Source organism: Mauremys mutica, chromosome 1, assembly GCF_020497125.1.
Source record: "Mauremys mutica isolate MM-2020 ecotype Southern chromosome 1, ASM2049712v1, whole genome shotgun sequence".
In the NCBI taxonomy this organism is placed as follows: domain Eukaryota; kingdom Metazoa; phylum Chordata; order Testudines; family Geoemydidae; genus Mauremys; species Mauremys mutica.
The window spans coordinates 82,282,657-82,302,255 of NC_059072.1; the positions used below are offsets into that span (position 1 = coordinate 82,282,657).

At 39.0% G+C, this 19,599-nt stretch overlaps 1 protein-coding gene across 3 annotated transcripts in view; it reads right to left on the reverse strand.

The window, feature by feature from the left end:
• The window catches only part of EEA1 (early endosome antigen 1), a 129,815-nt gene that overhangs the window by 68,201 nt on the left and 42,015 nt on the right, over positions 1 to 19,599 (reverse strand). For all 3 annotated transcript variants that reach the window (XM_044980571.1, XM_044980564.1, XM_044980579.1), the window contains 7 exons: positions 15,065 to 15,119; positions 14,895 to 14,954; positions 13,906 to 13,945; positions 12,910 to 13,017; positions 12,700 to 12,821; positions 9,065 to 9,220; positions 823 to 939 (listed from right to left, as the gene is read on the reverse strand). In XM_044980571.1, coding sequence (XP_044836506.1) covers positions 823 to 939; positions 9,065 to 9,220; positions 12,700 to 12,821; positions 12,910 to 13,017; positions 13,906 to 13,945; positions 14,895 to 14,954; positions 15,065 to 15,119 — 658 coding nt within the window. The remainder of the gene's footprint in view (positions 1 to 822; positions 940 to 9,064; positions 9,221 to 12,699; positions 12,822 to 12,909; positions 13,018 to 13,905; positions 13,946 to 14,894; positions 14,955 to 15,064; positions 15,120 to 19,599) is intronic.

Below are 19,599 nucleotides of genomic sequence, written 5' to 3' on the forward strand. Positions count from 1 at the left end.
TTTTTTAAACTTTCCCTTTAATTTTTTAGTAGTTTACATTAACACAGTACTGTAGTGTATTTGCTTTTTCTTTTCTTTTTTTTCCTGTGTCTGCTGCTGCATATTTCTGCTTCCAAATGAAGTGTGTGGTTGGTCACTTTGTAACTCAGGAGTTCGTAACTGAGTTTCTATTGTACATGTATGTATTCATTTATATATTACATATGCAATGATGCCAACTCAGGATTTTATCATAAATTTTGCAATATTTGATGTTTTTCTGAAAGCCCTAGCTCTTCAAGCTGAGAATCTCAGCTTTTATTATAAAAAAAAATAAGTTTCTAGCCTTCACAGTTGTGAAAAGCTTCAAAATGTGACCTGTGTGTGACCTCAAGGCTCAGGAACCAGATGGCACATAAAAAGAACCCCCCAAAAGTATATAACTGGCTTAAAAATAATTACGTTTAAAAAGGAAATCTCCTAATATTCTGTGAACTTACTAATGATTTTTTAATGCTTGTTTTGGCAATACTATATATAGTGTAAATGGCAGATATTAGAAAACTACAATTATGTTATAACTGTAATGGACCTGACTATCTTTAAAAGTTATAATGTAAGATAAAATCCTTCAAACGTACTACTGAATTGTAAATTTACTACCCCCTTCAGGCTAATCAGGATAGTGAACAATCAGGAAAGGCTTAACTTTTGATGTCACAATGAGGTATTTTGTTAAACTCTGGTTAACACTCTGAAATGCAGTTTGTGACACAAGAGCCAGATTGTACATTTTCACATAAATACCAGTTTTACAAATGTGAGTAATATTAAAACTCTTACCTGGTTTTTCTGTGCTAATTCATTAACTGAACTTTGAAGTTTTTGCTGTTCCTGCACATACACAGCAACCTCCTGAGGGCCTTTTGCAAGCTCAGCCCTTAGCTGATTTATGGTGGCCTTAATAAAAAAAAAATTTAAAAAACATTTACAATTAATAATCAATTACATTGATAGCCCAAATACAGACAGGAGGTCTGGGGGGGAGAGGGAGGCAAAATATAAACCAGCTTGCAAAAAATAATGTGTCTGTAAGTAGCATGAACGATATGTGCAAATTTTGGCCCAGATCAATACCCATGGAAATACCAGAGGTGCGGGGAATCCCCTTGCTGAGATCCTTTCACATCATCCCATCAGGAAGATGGTTGTTTGCCTGCTCCAGTGGAAAAGGCCAAGGAGCCCACCCCCAAACCTGGCAGATCCCAAAGGATCTGCATGGAGGCCTTGTGTCTCCAATGGCTCGGACTCTTAGTGGAACTGGGATCCCTTGGCTCCATTTCAGCAGTGTTGCCAAGATCTCTACCCAGCCAGGAAGGATGGTCAAGTGGACAGGGCACTAGAAGGGAATTAAGACACCAGGTTCAGTGCCCAGTTCTGCCATCGACTTCCGGTGTGAGTTTGGACAAGTCACTTAATCTACCTCTATCTCATTTCCCCATCTATAAAGTGGGGATAACAGCAGTTCTCTACCTCAAGGAGTGATGTAAAGATAAATATATTAATGACTGTGAGGTGTTCAGATACTACAGTGATGAGGGCATAAGTACCTTAGACAGATAGCAATGGCTGCCCTAGGCTCTCATCTTTAAAGGCTAATTTCCGAGAGACAGATGCACAATGTACATCACCCAGTCCCCATCTCCTCCCCTGGCAAAGACCCCAGACTGCAGAGAAATCTCAGCATGGCACACAGGAAATGGCGAGCAAGGAAAGAGAGGGTGAAGGAGGGGACAAGGTGATGTGGAAGGAAGGAAATAAGTGTGTGGAGGATCCCCTCCATGCATGGATTTAGGTGGCATGATCTGGTCCTTAAAGTGGAAGACAAAGGTAACTGCTTTTAATAAAATGTGAGTTAATACTGAGCTTCCTAATTAAAATGTGTCTGAAGCAAACCATCCAATGGCTAACAAGTCCAATTCACTTGCTTTTACTCTTTGTTTCAATCTTTCTGCAACAAAGAAAGATATGGAGAAACATCAGCTTTCTGCATTTTAAAGATGAATGAGAAAAATAAAATGCACATTGTGTTACCTTTGAAACACATAGTACATAAATGGCATTATTTGTTATAAATGCTTTTCCTTCCCTTAAGTTATTCTAGCCACAGATTTCTGGTCACAGTACAGATGTTAATTTGATCATTTCCTTTTTTAGAAAAAGAATAGCAAATCCCATGAAAGTTTACACTATTTTGTGCATGTAACAAAAGTTACTTGAAAGAAGCAGTCTTGTTCCTAAAATAGGATACATTTTTGGGAAGAGCAAAGAGAATGTATAAACACATTCATTGTAAAAATATATGTTGCTATTAACTCTGACTTTTCATAATGGCACACTTTATACTGCTGTAGTTGCAGAGTTGTCACTAAAAAACATGGGATTTCTATTTTGCAAATACACTGTTTTGTGAGAGTATCCAGAAAAGTACATGGACATTTTGTAGAAGTGATAGTGCAAATGCAAAAATGCACACAAATTTGTCAAACACTATTGCAGCTGTTTAAACCAGAAACAGAACAAGAACCTACATAGAAGAGTTACTGTAAATATATTTCAAGATATAGTTCTGCCAGCCATTGTTCAAAACAAAATCTCGTGTTTAGTTATTAAACAGCAACAAAGTGAGGTTGAATAATCATTTAAAATACGTGCTGAATGATGTGTTTATTTGATTAATAAACCCATAAGCAAACAGGAACTGTTTAACAAGCTCTTGATGTTATCTAGAGACTACAGAATTACAATGTAATGAGAAAAGGCTTTCACAAAAAAATTACCTCAAATGTAAGTGTCTCCATTAGAAAGCAGAAAAAATAAAATAAAATGATGGATGAAATGTGGAAACAGGCAGTGATAAAAGTTTTAGGTACAATTCTTCAAAATCTATAGTCAAACATAATAATATAATATATGGAGATATACTTATCTCATAGAACCTTTCTATGCCTTTATTTAAAGAGACAATCTTGACTTTATCACAACAAAGGCACTTTATAAAGAAATACTCATATTTATTCATGTTAATACCCCCTATTCATGTTAATATGCACTGGAAATTATATCAACAATCTAGCAGGTGTTGTATGCCATGTAGGCAATTATCCCATATATAAATACAGTAACTGAAATGAGTGCCTGCAAAGATTCACACACATGCTAAACTTGACTGCAGTGAGACTATCTACAGTGAATGAAGTTAAGCACAGTGTGTAAAGTTAACTATGTCTTTCCATTATTTCAAAGACTTTTGGAGTAAGTCTTACGTGTTTTAGTTCCTGCAGAGAAGATTTATTATGTGGGATTCACTATAGTGAGAAACTAAACTTGGGATAATTAGAGTTGCTTTTGGGATCCTCATAATCTAACTAAGACAGCAACTTGCCTTGTTTCCAAGTATAACTCCACAACATACAATATCCAATGAATAAGAAGGCGAGATGGTGAATGGCAAAAGAAGAGCTCAGCATACAGCTGGATCAGTGATTTTTAAATATGAAAAATTAGAATTCTTTCAACAGTTTTAATTGGTTAATGCCAAAATGATAATTTAGTTCCTTAGCAATGAAGGGCAAAAAACCCAAGCACAAGATGACAAACACGAAGCCACATTTAGAGCAGAAATGCCACAAATATGGAAACAGTAATTTTTTTCACCTCAAAACTACTTAGTTTCTCAGTATTTAAAGGAAAAAATCCATTAAAAACAGTAAGTTTTTTTTCTTATTCTCTCACTTCAGGCTATACAGTTCTCTTTTTTTAAAATTACATTCTCTGGAAACCAATACTATGAACATGAGAAGATATGGTTTGAGTTCTTAATGCTATTTTAGTTAGATTCTCAATCTGCACTCTCAGCATTCTGAGCAAAAAGACCAAGGACTGTGTTATAGTTACAGGATGAGCTGTGCTTCAGGCCCCTTTTGATCCCTCATGAGTGCATCCGTCTGGTGACAGGTTTTACTACCTTCACCGCTTCTTGGGTGGAACCACACATCCTACCTCTCTCAGAATGGATCTCTGGGCTGCAGCCCTTTGTTTACCAACTGTGTTAACACAACAGGCCCAACTGTGTTTAGCTACTGCAAGCCCTTTTCCTCCAGGGCCAGTGACATGGGCTGATTAAAGTGACTCAAATGGCTTCTTCAAAACAAGGAATTGTTTATTCACTCAAGGGTGCACAGCAAGTAGAGAAAGAGATAAAACAATAAAAAGCCTAGACCCCTGGGTCTTATCTAAACTTTATTCTTTCTGTGCAAGTTTTACATAAGTCCCACTCAGCCCAGCCACCCCTACTGCTGGTTTGGGAGAGACAGACAGCCCCTTCTACACTCTGTCTGTGTCTCACTATCAGAGGGTACATCTACATTGTGTTTTAAAACCCGTGGCAGCAAGTCTCAAAGCTCGGGTCTATAGACGTGGGCTCACACTAAAAATAGTTGTGTAGACATTTAGGTTCAGGCTCTGAAGCCCATGTTAACGTGGTTGGTAAAAAGGGGAGGCTGAAGCCCACCTCTTCACCTAAGAGTCCTAGCTCCAGCCCAAGCTACAATATCTACACTGCTGTTTTTAGTGCTATAGTGCGAGTCCATATCTATAGACCCAGGGTTTGAGACTCGCTACCATGGATTTTCAAACATAGTGGAGACGTACATAGAGACTTCTCTTCAACCCCTACTGCCTATTCACTCCCCTGCCTTTCTAGGCTAGGGTCTTTCATGGTTTAGTATCCCTTTGATCCTAGGCTTGGGCCTGGGAGAAATTAACCTGCTAGCCTGGTTGAAGCCAGGCAGATAGGCATTTCCCAATTAACGGGCCCTTCACCCTTCCCTTAAGGACCCTTTGTGGAAGTATCTTATCTCTGTCTTTGTTTCATTTCCCATTAGTTTCCTCCTAACAGCCTCCTTTGATTTAATTCCATGAAGTCAGGCAGCATAATATCCAGCAGGTAAACTGAGGCAAATGTGATTGTCAGAAAATAATACAGATGACTCCCTCATGCTCCACAGACCGAATTACTCTCTCAGCCCCAGAAGTGAGCCCTCAAGAACAGGGATGAATCACAGGCATGGGGAAGCTTTCACCACCATTACTCTATATATTTCATGGGTAGAGGGCACCAGTTTCCAGTGTTCTCAATCTAGCACTTTTCACAAACACATTTTACTAGTTTTTAAATGCTAAGTGGAATTCGGGCTACTGATTTTAAAATCTATTAGATCTAATATCACTTCTCATAGACAGCAACATTTTATTTTAATGTAGTTAACCTGTCACACTTTATAGTCACTGCTATGCTAAAGATTATGATGCAGAGGAGATAGTAACATTTTATAGAAGAATGAATTACCACTACTTACTTTAGCATTTAAATTATACCAGTTGTCTTTGGTTCACTTTAAATAGTACCTATCCAATTTTTCATAGATAGCTAATGTCACTGCAAACGCTTTACTGGAAATTTAGTCACACAGCCCCACCAAGATTTGCCATTCATATGCATGAGAATAACTAGCTACACCAATGCAACCCTTTTCCCCTCTATCTGCTACTATGTCCAACAAGAGTGACAATGAACATTAGATTGTTTCTGTTAAATGATACACAGTGAAATAGTTAGCCATTTTGGTATGTAAATCCATCCATTAAGATGAACAGCAGCAGTTCATATTTCTGTTAGAGCTAGCTCTGCATAATATGGCAGACATCACTTTATGTTCAGTTTACACTTTCAGATTGTCTTTGAAACATACAGACTAGATAACCAATATATTGAAATGAAAATTTAAATTCTGAAGTACAGTTGTGATATACTCAAAAATGAGGCAGCAATTTACATAACCAATTACAGTAACTCCTCACTTAAAGTCATCCCAGTTAACGCTGTTTCACTGTTACATTGCTGATCAATTAGAGAACATGCTCATTTAAAGTTCCGCAACGCTCCATTATAACGTTGTTTGGCAGCCACCTGCTTTGTCCACTGCTTGCAGAAAGAGCAGCCCATTGGAGCTAGCTGGAGGGGGCTTGGAACCAGGGCGGACCGGAAGCCCCCCATCAACTCCCCACTCCCCTAAGTTCCCTGTGCGGCAGCTGCCAAGCAGGCGTGTCCTCCTGCCCCCCATCTCCATAGAGCGGGGGGTGAGAGGGGTGGACACGACAGGCCTCAAGACAGAGGGAGCCTGCCAGCAGCAGCTGTCGTCTCAACTTGCTGATCTACTTAAAAAGGCAGTATACTCAGAGTGGGGTCAGTTTTCTTAAAGGGGCAATGCGTGTCTCTCACACACACACACACACACAGTGTGTGTCTCTGTCTCTCTCTGCCATGCTGTCTCCCCTCCCTCCATTTGTGCTGCCTTGTAGAGTGTGAGGCTACATTAACAACAATGTGTTAACCCTTGAGAGCTCAGCTGAGTGCTAGTTCATCATTTAACAGTAAGGCATTCCCTGGGAAATATCCCACCCTCTGACTTCATCACCTCAACCAAGCTTCACAATCATCATTGTTGTGTACAGTATTAAATTGTTTGTTAAAAACTTATACTGTGTATATACATATATATAAAATATAGTCTTTTGTCTGGCAAAAAAAATTTCCCTGGAACCTAACACCGTTTCCCCCCACCACCACCCCCATTTTACATTCATTCTTATGGGGAAATTGGATTCGCTTAACATTGTTTCGCTTAAAGTAGCATTTTTCAGGAACATAACTACAAGGTTAAGCGAGGAGTTACTGTATACTCAGGGCTCCAATTGCGACATTCCTTTCTTCACATACATGTTTGATCAAGTCTGTGAACAGCTTCTCCTTAGTCTAAATATTTTAAACTTGAATAAGAAAATACTGGACTTATTGTTTGGTAGAACACTGTACTCTCTATACAATTCATGTGGCCCCATGAATGCCTTGCACAGTCTCTGCAGGGCAAGGAAAGAAGGGAAGATATCAGGAACCCTGAGGAGTTTAGAAACAGTACAAGGCCAAGAGAACTGGTTACTCCACACATCTCTAAAGCTCTGCAAGGCAGAGGAAGGAAGGAAGGAGCTGGAATCGGTAGAGCTCTGAAATTCCACAGGGCAGATGAACCCGGGGTGGGCGGAGGGGGTTAAACGGGCCAGTTATTCTGCACCATTGCAAAGGCCTCTAGAACAGCATGAGCTAGGGGTAACTTGCAAAACTTATAAGTTTATCTGAGCTGTACAGGACAGGGAAATACATAGTCATGGTGGAGTAGGGACCTTGCAGAGCTCCTGAGTTCTATATTGGCCCTATATTCAAAAGAAGGAAATTAACAAACAGATAATTTTGTTACTTTTAGCACAAGCATCTCCTCATCAAAATTTATTGATCCAAGCCAAAAATTACAGCAAGGTTATAGGTGTTAAGATTGCTACCTCTCGCTGAAGTGCAAACATATTCACACCAAGGATTGTTCCAGTTTAAGAAAGCCTAAGCATTCAAAAGTCTGGAAATGAATAGTTAAAGGAAGGAAGATAAATATTCAAGTATCCTCACAGTTCAGACATTCTCTGAAATAAACATGCAAGTGTAAAAATAAAATCACATTGCACATTCCAAAAACAACCTTAATTCAGACTCCCATTATCTACCCACCTAACATTTTACAGGAAATGCTTATTGGAACAACAACAGTTTTAAGAATATTTGAAATCATTGGTTACAGATGAAAACACCAAACATTCTCCAAGTTTCTTTGGCCTGCTTTCTCTTCTTCCTAGGTAATTAGGTAATGTACTAGCTTCATTTAATCAAAAGGGTATACTGAGATCTGTGCCCTATTGAGTACAGCATGACTGAATAAATATTGTTAAGTATTTTCAGATCTCTCAACACTGGTCTAATTCTGCTCCCACTGAGTTCAACAGATGCTGGTTAGCCCAACGTTGAACACTTCTGAAAAACCCACCTACAATCTGTATCTCATATGGAACCTGGAGTCTCACTTTGAAAGGATAAACAGGAAAAAAAGGGCATGGGGTGATACAGGGCTATATATTTCCAGGACATATAATTAAGGTGGAAGTAACAGATTTTGTTTTCAACCTCAGAATGGAATAGTGGATGAAGAAAAATAGTTGTGTCTCTGGTCTGACCATGAAGGATGAGACATGATATATTGGTGTCTATTGGCCAAAACAGGTAGTTGGGACTGGCAAGAGCTTAGTTTCTGGTTTGTATATGGAGGATAATAGGCAAAATGTTGATTTCTATGGCCAATAATGAGCAGGTGAACTGAAAGATACTGTGAGGGAGGAGGGCAGGGGGAGTATGTGAGTGATTTTAAGGTTTGTAATTTATATGCAAAATATAGATGTGATAAAGGGTAAGTGTCAAAAGGCTTCTGATTAATAGGTTAATGCTGGAAAAATTTTGCAGAAGTTACACTGATTAAAAAAAGTCAAAATGCATATTCTACAAAAGCATGTACATTTATTTAAGGGACTATATGAACTGTGGGAACACTTGAATAGTTATCTACCTTGCATTAATAGTTCATTTTCATATATTTACATGCTTAGGGGGTTATTTAAAACCATAACCCTGTTTTGTAAACATATGTTTCAATTTTAATGTTAAGTAGCAACCATAACCTTAGGTAACAATTAGTTTCTGTCTCTGTATTACAGCACACAATTTAGGAAAGCTCAAAATAAATTTTTTATTTTTGAGGCAGAAATTTATTGCTCTGTCTGTTTCCCTGTCTCACTGGAGAGATCACAACATATACCAGCAGGGGAGGCTGCTTCTCCTCTACATGGCTGTACAAAACTAACTTTTCATGCTAAAAAGAGATTTAAAAAAAAAAAAAAGATTTAGTGTCCGGATACCAATGCACGGGTTGTATCAATCTACTCTAATCTAATGAAACACTCCCTACCAGACTAGTTAGGGAAGAAAGCAAAATTCTATTCAGTGTGATGGATTAACATTCAGCATTACAATACGAAAATCACAACAAAGCTAAAACATGTTCTAAGCCTTTTTGTTTGGCTTCATTACCTCTGAGTTCGCATACTTTGCCTGCAAATGCTTGCACTCATCTTTCAGGTTCTCTGATTCTCTCTCACGCTCCAAAGTCATCTTGTCCATCAATGTCTGAACTTGGACCAGCTCCTTCTTTAAAACAGAAACATCCTCCACACCAGGCCTTTGCAGCTGAAAGGCAGCATAACAATAATTACTACCTATAAGGATTTCTAATACTAACAAATATGTTTTCAGTATCACTTCATATTCACTCTCTGCAAAAGCTTCCAATTCATTTAAGATTTCCTGCTGAAATTATTCTGGGTTATTTCCAGACCCTTTATTTTCAAATACACTTTCATTTCTCATCTAAACAGAGAATGGTATTATTTATGTGCTTTTATTATATATATTGCTGTAGCACTCAAAGACCCCAATCAGGAGTGGGGCATTAGGCACTGTTTTCACTTTCATAAAGACAGAGTCCCTGCCCTGAAAAGCTTACAATACAAAAGAACAACAGAACAGATGAGGAGTAGAAGGAAAAGATAAACCTTACAGGCAAAGCAGCCAGGGTGGTAATCCCAGCTATAGATCCCAGAGACAAGGTGGGTGAGGTAATATCTTTTATTGGCCCAACTTCTGTTTTGAGCTTACACAGAGCACGCCGTCAGGTTTGGGAAATGTACTCATAATGTCACAGCTAAATGCAAGGTGGAACAGATTGTTTAGCCTAGTAGTTAACACATATTTCCAGAGACCATTCAAGGTGAAGTGGGGAAGGAGAGGGAAGTTGGGGGGAGGAAGGGTTAGTAGGTTATAGATTGCTGTAATAAACCATATAAATCCAGTGTCTCTATTCAGTCCATGTTTTTTTGGAGTCTAGCAAAGTTATGAATTCAGAACTCCACGCCAAAGCACATTGCCAAACTCATCCATTTCATCCTCACCCTTAACAATTTTACATTCAGAAGGAAAAAAAAAACAGTCCCTTTGCCACCATGGGAACAGCCATCGCTACTAAGATGGCTCCCCAATACACCAACCTCTCCAGAGGCCACCTTGAAGAAGAATTTCTGAACAAATGCACCATGAAACCAATGATATACCTGAGCTACATGGATGACATTTTCATCCTCTACACAGATGACCTAAACTCCTCCACAACATCAACAACCACCACCCATCCACTAAACTCCCTCTAGAACAATGATTCTCAACCAGAGGTCCAGGGGCCCAAAGCAGGTTTCAGGGGGTCCACCAAGCAGGGCCGGCATTAGACTTGCTGAGGCCCAGGGCAGAAAGCCGAAGCCCCACCGCCTGGGGCTGAAGCCCGGGGTTACAAGCCCCATCATCCAGGGCTGAAGCCCAAGCCCGAGCAACTTTGCTTCACAGGGCCCCATGGTGTTTGGGGCATGGGCAATTGCCCTGCTTGATACCCCCTAATGCTGGCCCTGGCTTTTACATGCAGAAAAACAGTTGTAGCACAGATGGGCCGTGGAGTTTTTATAGCATGTTGGGGGGCCCTCAGAAAGAAAAAGGCTGAGAACCCCTTCTCTAGAACACTCCCACACTAGCATCAACTTCCGGGGTACCACAACCAGTTTCAACAACAGAAGCCTACAGACAACTATATACAATAAACTCACAGATCACCACACCTAACTTCACAGATCCAGGAACCACCCCAAACATGCCAAGGAATCTGTTATCTACAGCCAGGCACTCAGATACCACAGAATATGCTCTGAGGAGAGAGTCCAGGATATATACACTTAAAACCACCTTCACCAAACAAGGACTCTCCACCAGAGAAGTAGATAGCATCAGGGAATGGGCCATCCAAACACCCTGAGAGAACCTGCTTCAATACAGAAATAAAACCTCCTCTGACCGCACAACACTACTTTTCACCTACCACACCACACTAGAACCCACACAGGGTATCATCAAACAATTACAACTCATACTCAGTGTGGACATTATCCTGAAATAAACCTTTCCTGAACCTCCTCTTCTGGTCTTCAAACAACCCCTCTCTAAGCTCCTCATCAGACCCAAGCTCCCTGCAGATCAGGGCCCACCAACTCAACGTAGCACCAGACATTGTCAGAACAGATGCAAAACTGTAGACATATCTCCATTTCTGCTATAATCAACACTCCCCACAACACACCTTTCAAGGTCCATGGGTCCTACACATGCCTATCACAACCTATGGTGTACCTTATCCAGTGCAGTAAATGCCCCCGTGACTGGAGAGCTGTTAACAGGCCACTTCACCTTGAATGGTCCCTTGAAATATGTGTTAGCTATTTATGCTAAACAATCTGTTCCACCTTGTATTTAGCTGTGACACTTTGCGTACATTTCCCAGACAAGAAGAAGAGCTCTATGTAGCTCAAACCTTGTCTCTCTCACCAACAGATGTTGGTCCAATAAAAGATATTACCTCACCCACCTTGTATTGCTAATATTCTGGGACCAACACAGCAATACTCCCACTGCATAAAGCCACACATCATGTCAGTTCCACGGATGGATAGGTTGTTTACATATTTGTTTTATATGTGTTACCCAAAAAAATGTTTGAGGTAGGCTTTTGGAGGGGAAAGTAGCACTTGGAGCTGAAGTGGGAGGGGGGAAGGGACTGTTGGTTTTGGACAGGGAACAGGAAAGAGACTAAAGATGAGACGGGACAGAGAGAGGAAGGACAGAAGGAGGGACAGAAGCAAAATGGCTGGGAGAATGAGGTTGGGCAGATGAAGGATTGCAGTGGCAGGAAGGGGTGGACAGAGAAATAAAGAAAGGCCACTAATCAACAGCAATACAGAAGAGGAAAAGAAAAATCCAGAGCCCAAGTTTCTCAGTTGAGTGAGTGAATGAAGATGACAGGAGGCTAGAAAGCTCCTCCAGGCTACTCTGCTTTTCCTTCCTGCTGGGTAGCTTCCTCTTAGACCATGATTGTGAAAAAGGGTTACTAAGAATAACTTTTCTTTAGTATTTTGTCTCTGCGGAGCCACACTCTTGGAATACATGTGCCCTGGGCAGCCAAGAGCAACAACGGTAACACCAGTGTAGACAAAGTGATGACAGGTGCCAGCCTTTTAACCAGCACATCACCGAGGTTTGGGCAGAGCTGCTCTTATGAATGCAGTTGCCCGGTGACAGCAACAGTGAAAAACATGAGGGGAAAAAGGCTAATATAGAGACACCCATTGAAGTCAGCAACAATGGATCTATTCATGAGTATATTCTAATCATCGTCAGTAGGTTGCAAAATTAGGCCTAAGTAAAACACATATGAGGATTAATATTTTGTTTATGAAAGTCCTGAAATGAGGGAAGCCACACAGAGGCCTCTGAACAGAGCACAAACAAGCATCATGTCATACATACCTAGCAATAATGCAAATAACTGAATAAACAGAGCAGGCAAAATATACATTCCTTGGCTGGGAAGTTATTGGACGTTTAGAGCAATGGAATAGATAGTTTAGCAGAGAGGATTTTTTGAGCCCCTCTTCCTCTCACAGATAAATCACTGTCCAAGTAAACAATGATAGTCTATTTTAAGATTATGTTTAGAATGGGCAAATGACTAAAAATCCTCTCCTCATTTGGGAAAGGCCAAATAAATAAATAATAATAAATGTGGTATGAATTACCAATTCAGTCTTTAAATCTTCTATTATGGCTCTCTCTTTCTGTAGTTCTTGCATCAGGTTTGTCACTTTCTGCTCTGCACTTTCTCGAAGACTCATTTCCTCATCATACTTTGCCTTAATATCTAGTTAAGACGGAAGTTATGCAAAAGATCATTCATTCAGGTTTTAACTAAAAGAAGAACCGATTGCATAATAATTTTATGTACTTACCTACAATTTCAGTAGCCAACTGTGCGGCTTTTTGCTCAAACAGGTCTTTCATCTGCTTAATATTAAAATTTTCTACTTGGGTCTCTTCAAGTTGCCGTTCTAATGATTCTAGCTCAAAAACAGTAGTATTTATTGAAAAAACTAAAATCAGAGGTTATACAGAAACTTGTATTGATAAAGAGCATTACAAAGAGTAACTCACCAAAGCTCACTTAAACTTCAATTCACTTCAGTAGGACTGTTCATATGCTTAAAGTTAAGCATGTGCTCAAGTGCTTTGCTGGAATAGGACAGTGACCACAGCATTTTGCAGGATTGAGCTCATAATCTAGCTAACCAACTGAAATTAGTTTATCCATTTTGGTCACTTTTTGTACACTGCTAATTTCTGAGCCCTGAGATGCAGTCAGAAGTTATTTAATAAGGATCAGCCAGAGATTGTGTGTGTACATAGGAAAGTTGTTATTCCATGAGTGTCTCATGCAAATATAACATGGAACAAAAAAATTAAGAACATGCAGATTTTTTAAAAAGTGTTTTCTTTGGCAGCAAGCAGGGAAGACTGGCACTGAACTCAACAGAATGAGCATTGACAATTGGTGTAATTCAAATGTCAACAATCACTCTGTCTTACTCAGCACAATGACTGTATATTTAAAATCATTAAGAATATGTTCAAAAATCAAAACCATGATCAGAAGTACTTTTATGGTCACAGTAACTTCACCTCCTTTATCCTATGATAGAACCAATCAACCTCTTTCTAATGTTTCTTTACTCTAAAAATGAACATGGCAACCTTGCGTGTCCCTATAAACTTATTGAAAAAAATGTAGGCAAGAGAAGACATTACATAATTGCACCATTTTAGCCTTCTAATATAGGAAACAGTATTTTTCATCACGTCTGAAGTTTCACTTAACTTAATTTTTCTAACACACAGTATTGTAGTATTTCAATGCAATGTAGAAATTTCTCTATTAAAATATTTCTCACCTGTAGATGCAGCAGTTGTCACTCCATCAGGCTTAGATTCCTTAAGAAAAGAAAAAATGAAGAATAAGTGTGTCACTAGACAGTAAAGGTAATAACAAAAGTTTCAGTAGCAGACATTTCCTGAGCATTTGAAAGAATTCCATACTTGAAGCCTCTTAGAATGGTTACGAAAATAGACTGAGGTGCTTCAATGCTGCATAGCAATTTAGGACAGAAAAGGCCAAGACGACTTGCCATCCTCTTATATCACTTAGCTATCATACTGATGCAGAACAGCAAGACTCCAATGCTAACGAGCCTTCTGTTATATTGAAATCTGCCTCTACAGCAATATATGTTGTTATATGCACTATAACTTGCAAGAGAAGCAGCAGCAAAGAAAGGAAAGACAGATTTTCCCAAAAGGTTCAAGCAATTTTATACTTTTAATCCTTCACATATAGAGCAAAATTCACCCCTAACGCCTATTTCTGAGGTTTGTATAAATCAGTTCTGAAGCAACTCTGCTATATATGAAAATAAATTAGAGCTCCATTGTTTCAGGAGGCAAGTTTAATAAGGTGCAAGAGGCTACAATTAACTTTGTTTGGTGGATGTTTTTGGAGAAGGTTTTGTGGGTTTTTAAGATTACATTGCCATTTTCAGAAATACTTTGGAAGTAATAATTCACTACAGATAAATAGATGCAATAACAGTGAAGAGACAGATAAACTGAGCATGATCTGAATGAGCCTACTGTGAGGAAAAATCTGATTGGAAATTAAAGGGCATGTAGTAATGAATAATCATAGCACCTTTAACATCCCTTTAACCTCATACACAGTTATTTCATTGTATATACAACTGATTTTTTAAAACACTTCAGGAATCAATTTATGGAACTAATTGAATTGGGCCACGTGCCTTACAACAAGGTATTAATCTTCAATGTCAAAGATGATAATAAACTGCTTGTTGTAAACCTGCTTCAAGTATTTTAAAGCAATTACTTGCTGGCGCTGCACTTTTTCTAATTCTTTCTTCAGCTCTTCTGAGTACCATCTCTCCTCCTAGACAAGGGGAGGGGAGAGAAAGTGTATTACAGGCTCACAATGTAAGCTGCTAGCACACTTCACAATTTGAAACCATGAACTATATACAAGTAAAATTAATTTCCAACCTTAAGTGAAGCTTGCAAATCTTGGACTTCTTGTCGGAGTAGTGATATTTCATTGCTGAATAAAGATCCGGGAGTTGAGAAATGATTAAATCATGGTTAAATTTTGTTGATTAAACTTCCAGTACATGTAATAGTTCCTGTTCAGATTTATTATTAAATAAGCTGGATACAGGACACCTCACATTTGATCCGTGTCTTAATACAGTCTTACATTTTTTATTTTTTGAAATTTAACACAAACTGAACTGCCATCCATTATCTCATTTTCACACTAATCACCAGATTTAAAAAGTGCTTAGTCACCTTAAATATCTTAATAATTTTCAGTCTAATGTACTTGGTCTATTCTCAGAATGAGTAATTGCACTAAGGTTTATGGAATTTTCTTTTCACCGTTGTATTAGACCAAAAATAACCCAACTATTTCCATATTGGGGTCTTGGAGACCCCCAATATGTGAAAATTGGAGATAACACATGGGATGCATTTAAAACTGACTTTACTTGTAACCAATGAACTATAAAATTATGAATAAGTTAAAACTTTCTAGATTCAGAAGAAGAAGTTACTCACCTTGCACAGTAACAATGGTTCTTCGAGATGTGTGTCCTTATGGGTGCTCCACTACAGGTGTGCTTGCATCATCTCTAGGCTGCTGATCAGAGAACTTTGGTAGCAGTGTCCATTAGGCCCACACATGCACTGTCTCTCCTTGTTCTGTGCCACGAGGCTAGTCAATGTGCTAAGCCCCCTTGCCTTCCTACTCCCACAGTGGACTTAAAGCTGGTGTTGAGAGGACTGACTAGGCCTCCTTTTGAACCCAGGGCCACCTATTCACTTACATACCTCTCAATGAAAACGGCCTTCCTGAAAGCAATTACTTCGGCCAGGAGAATAGGAGAAATAGTGGCTCTGGTGCACATCCCCCCTACACGGTATTCTTTCAGGACAAGTTTCAGAGTAGCAGCCGTGTTAGTCTGTATCCGCAAAAAGAACAGGAGTACTTGTGGCACCTTAGAGCAGGGATCCCCAATGTGGTGACCGCGGGCGCCATGGCGCCTGCCATGGCATCTATGTGCGCCCGCCTACTGGCCGCCGGAAAAACAGCTGCCCAAACGCCGCTGAGAAGCAGCAACATCAAGAAGCGCTGCCACCGAAATGCTGCTGATTTTTGGCGGCATTTCGGCGGCGACTCCTCTTGATGACGCTACTTCTCGGCAGCATTTCAGTGGCAACGCTTGTTGGCTTTGCCGTTTCTTGGTGGCATATCAGCAGCTGCCTGTCCGGCGGCCATGCTCCTCTGCGGCTAGTCGTCAGGTGCCCGCCACACTGAAAAGGTTGGGGACCACTGCCTTAGAAACTAACAATTTCATTTGAGCATAAGCTTTCGTGGGCTACAGCCCACTTCATCGGATGCATGCATGCAGTGGAAAATACAATAGGAAGATATATATATACACACAGAGAACATGAAACACTCTGGCCACATCCAAAATTCATTCCTAAGGTAACCTCCCTGTTTCACATGCACTAATTGATTCATCTCCCAACCAATCAACAGCACAGAGATGCAAGCACACCTGCAGTGGAGTACCCCTAGGGACATTATTCGAAGAAGCTCATTACATAATACTTGTGCTGGGGGCTAACTGACCCCATGTTTAGACAATGAAAATAGATAGCAACAGCAACAATAAAAAAGGCACAAACACAGCAAAGTTGCAATAAATGGCCTACTACTTTGAACAAATGGAGCTAATACCTGACATATGTTCTAAAAATAGTAAGTTTTTATACTTCATGCATTTTTGATGTGTTTTTCTATCTCATTCCCTGGAACAGATGCAACATCTTCCCAATTAGTCTCTGCATCAGTATCCAGGACACTAGACACACTTCCCTAGAAGCCTTTGGCAAAGCTGGAATGTTCCTTTCATGTACCAGTGGGCAAAAAATGTCTGTACCCAGATCCCTGAGAAATATTCATCTCTTATTCAAAGATGTATTATGCCACTTGTGATTCAACAAAATCTAAACAACATATGCCTTCAGACATGCAATGTGCATATGCAATCCAGCCACAGCATGTGTCTAGCATAGATTTCTCAGAAAATGCATCTGACAATTGTTGCATCCCCAGAAACTCCTCCTAGCAACTGCAGGCTTCCCCAAAAACCAATGTGATGGCATTATCTTCAAAGAGACTCAATTTGCTGGACAACTGTGATGATACATAAGGCAAATGTTATCTGGAGACTCACAGATTCCCAAGAACCTTTTGGTGCATTTTTTTTAAACAAAAAACACTGAAACAGTGAAGATAAAAACAATGCTGAAAGACTGATATAATCATATCATAATTGCTGCCTCAACATAAAAACAATATGTGCTGGAATAGTTGCATAATTAATTTCAGGTCTAACTGACCCTAATAACTTTTGAATGATCTTTTTTGCTACATTAAAACCACAATAGGGTGTGAAGATAAAACCAATGTTAACGAGTTGTCCTTATCATACTTAGAGAATACTTAAAGAAGAAAACAGCCAGTGCTTTGCCTATCATGTTTTATTTATTTTATTATGTATTTGGGGTGCAGGAGACCCCAAAGACCTTGAAAATGTAGTACTTTCATTTTTCCCACTGACTAACATTGAGGCGGTCTAACTGACCCCATTACCTTTTTGGTGACTTTTTTTTTTTGCTACACAAAAATCACAATAGGTAAGATAATAAACCCAATGTGGAAAGATTGACCCATCCTAGTTTGAGCATACTTAACATATGAAGTAGTACAGGTTTGTCATAACAATTTTTATTTACATGTTTGTGTGAGTTGGGGTCAGACAGACCCCAAAACATTAGAAGGGTTAAATATGCAAATAAACTGATTTAGACCTATATTCTGTTTTACTGGATTGTATCAACTAAATAACAGAACTTTAGAATTGCAAGGTAGTGTATTAAAATGTTTAGCTGTGTTATAGTCCATGTTATTAAAAGTGCAGGTTAGTTCCCCCTCATTTCCCATATAATGTCAAGGGGCAATGCTAGGAGACAGCATGCTATCCTATTTGTTCTGAAATATGCAGTTATATAATATTTAACCCAAACAGCAATTCAATGTGCCCAACAGTTACACCAATTTGAGGGCCTGAGTGCGCTGACACTCAAAACCCTAGGGCTTGTAACTCTCAAATTACACTCAGAAGCCTGATGTTCTAGTCGCCCAGGAAAACAAAATATGAAGATGAAATAGTTATTACTCAGTTTGCATAGCACCTTTCTAAAATCTCAATTCACCTTGATTAATTAGAAAACTATACACATATGGATCACATCACATCACTGAAATGCAGCCACCCTTAATGTGGAATGTAGCAGCCATATTACTGCCAACACCACATTATTTCTTACTTTTATTATTGGTATACAGTAATAATATGAGGCCTCAGTCACAACCAAACGATGATACAAAAAATACTACACAATAATTCAGGGTCAGTGAATAGAAAAGAAAATCTCCAATAAATATTACTAATGTCTCACTAGTTATGTATATATTTTAAGTTAACTATTTAAAGCAATAATGGGATTTAGATCTTCTCCACATAGGAATGTTTTACCAGTTATACTGACATATTCATACAGATATAGTTATACCACCATAACCACCCGTGTGGACACACTTATTCTTATAAAAGTTTATGTGAGTTGGGAAGAGGTTTAAGCTAAACTGAAAAAGCTCTCTTATACTTGAATAAAAGTGTTCATGCAGAGGGGTTATATTGATAACTTTGTCAATTTAAATGCACACCTTGGATTATATTTTAAAAAATGGCACTTTTCAAAATACTGTGCTTTTCCTGGCTCAATTCCAAAATAGTTAGCTATATCTCACCTTTCTAAGCCTTGTTTAAATGGAAAAGTTTATTTGGCATAACCTGAGGCACGAATTTAAACCAATATATTTATACTGTGCCAGTATAACTCTCTGTGTGGACACTCATTTCAGTAAGAGAGAGTCTTTTTCTGCATTTATGCTTATGTCACTCTGGAAAGAGGTTTATGTTAAACTGAAAAGGCCACTCTTATTCTGCAATAAAAGGGTGTCCACACAGGGAATTATACTGGTATAACTATATCAGCTTAAGAACTGGTAAATCTTTCATGTGTAGACAAACCCTAACTCATTCCTTTTTGCTCTCCTTGAGCTGCATGACTCCCAGTCCTTCTCCCACTTCTGTGTTCAGCCTTCTTCTATGCAGCTCTCCTAAATCTGATATATCATGCTTGATCCAGATATACTTTAAGTTCCTCTTTTATGTGATGTGTGAAAATGACTATAAAAACATTATCTTACTCAGCAAATCTGTTCCCAATGTGTATTGAGGGTCACATCTACTCACTTTAGTGAGAAAAGTAAATTTGTATTGTTCTTTGTCTTCTTTCCCCACAAAACACAAAACTAAGACTGAGTGAGCTGTGGTTCAATCCATCTTGTGTATCATCAACAGAACTGTTTACTGCATTCC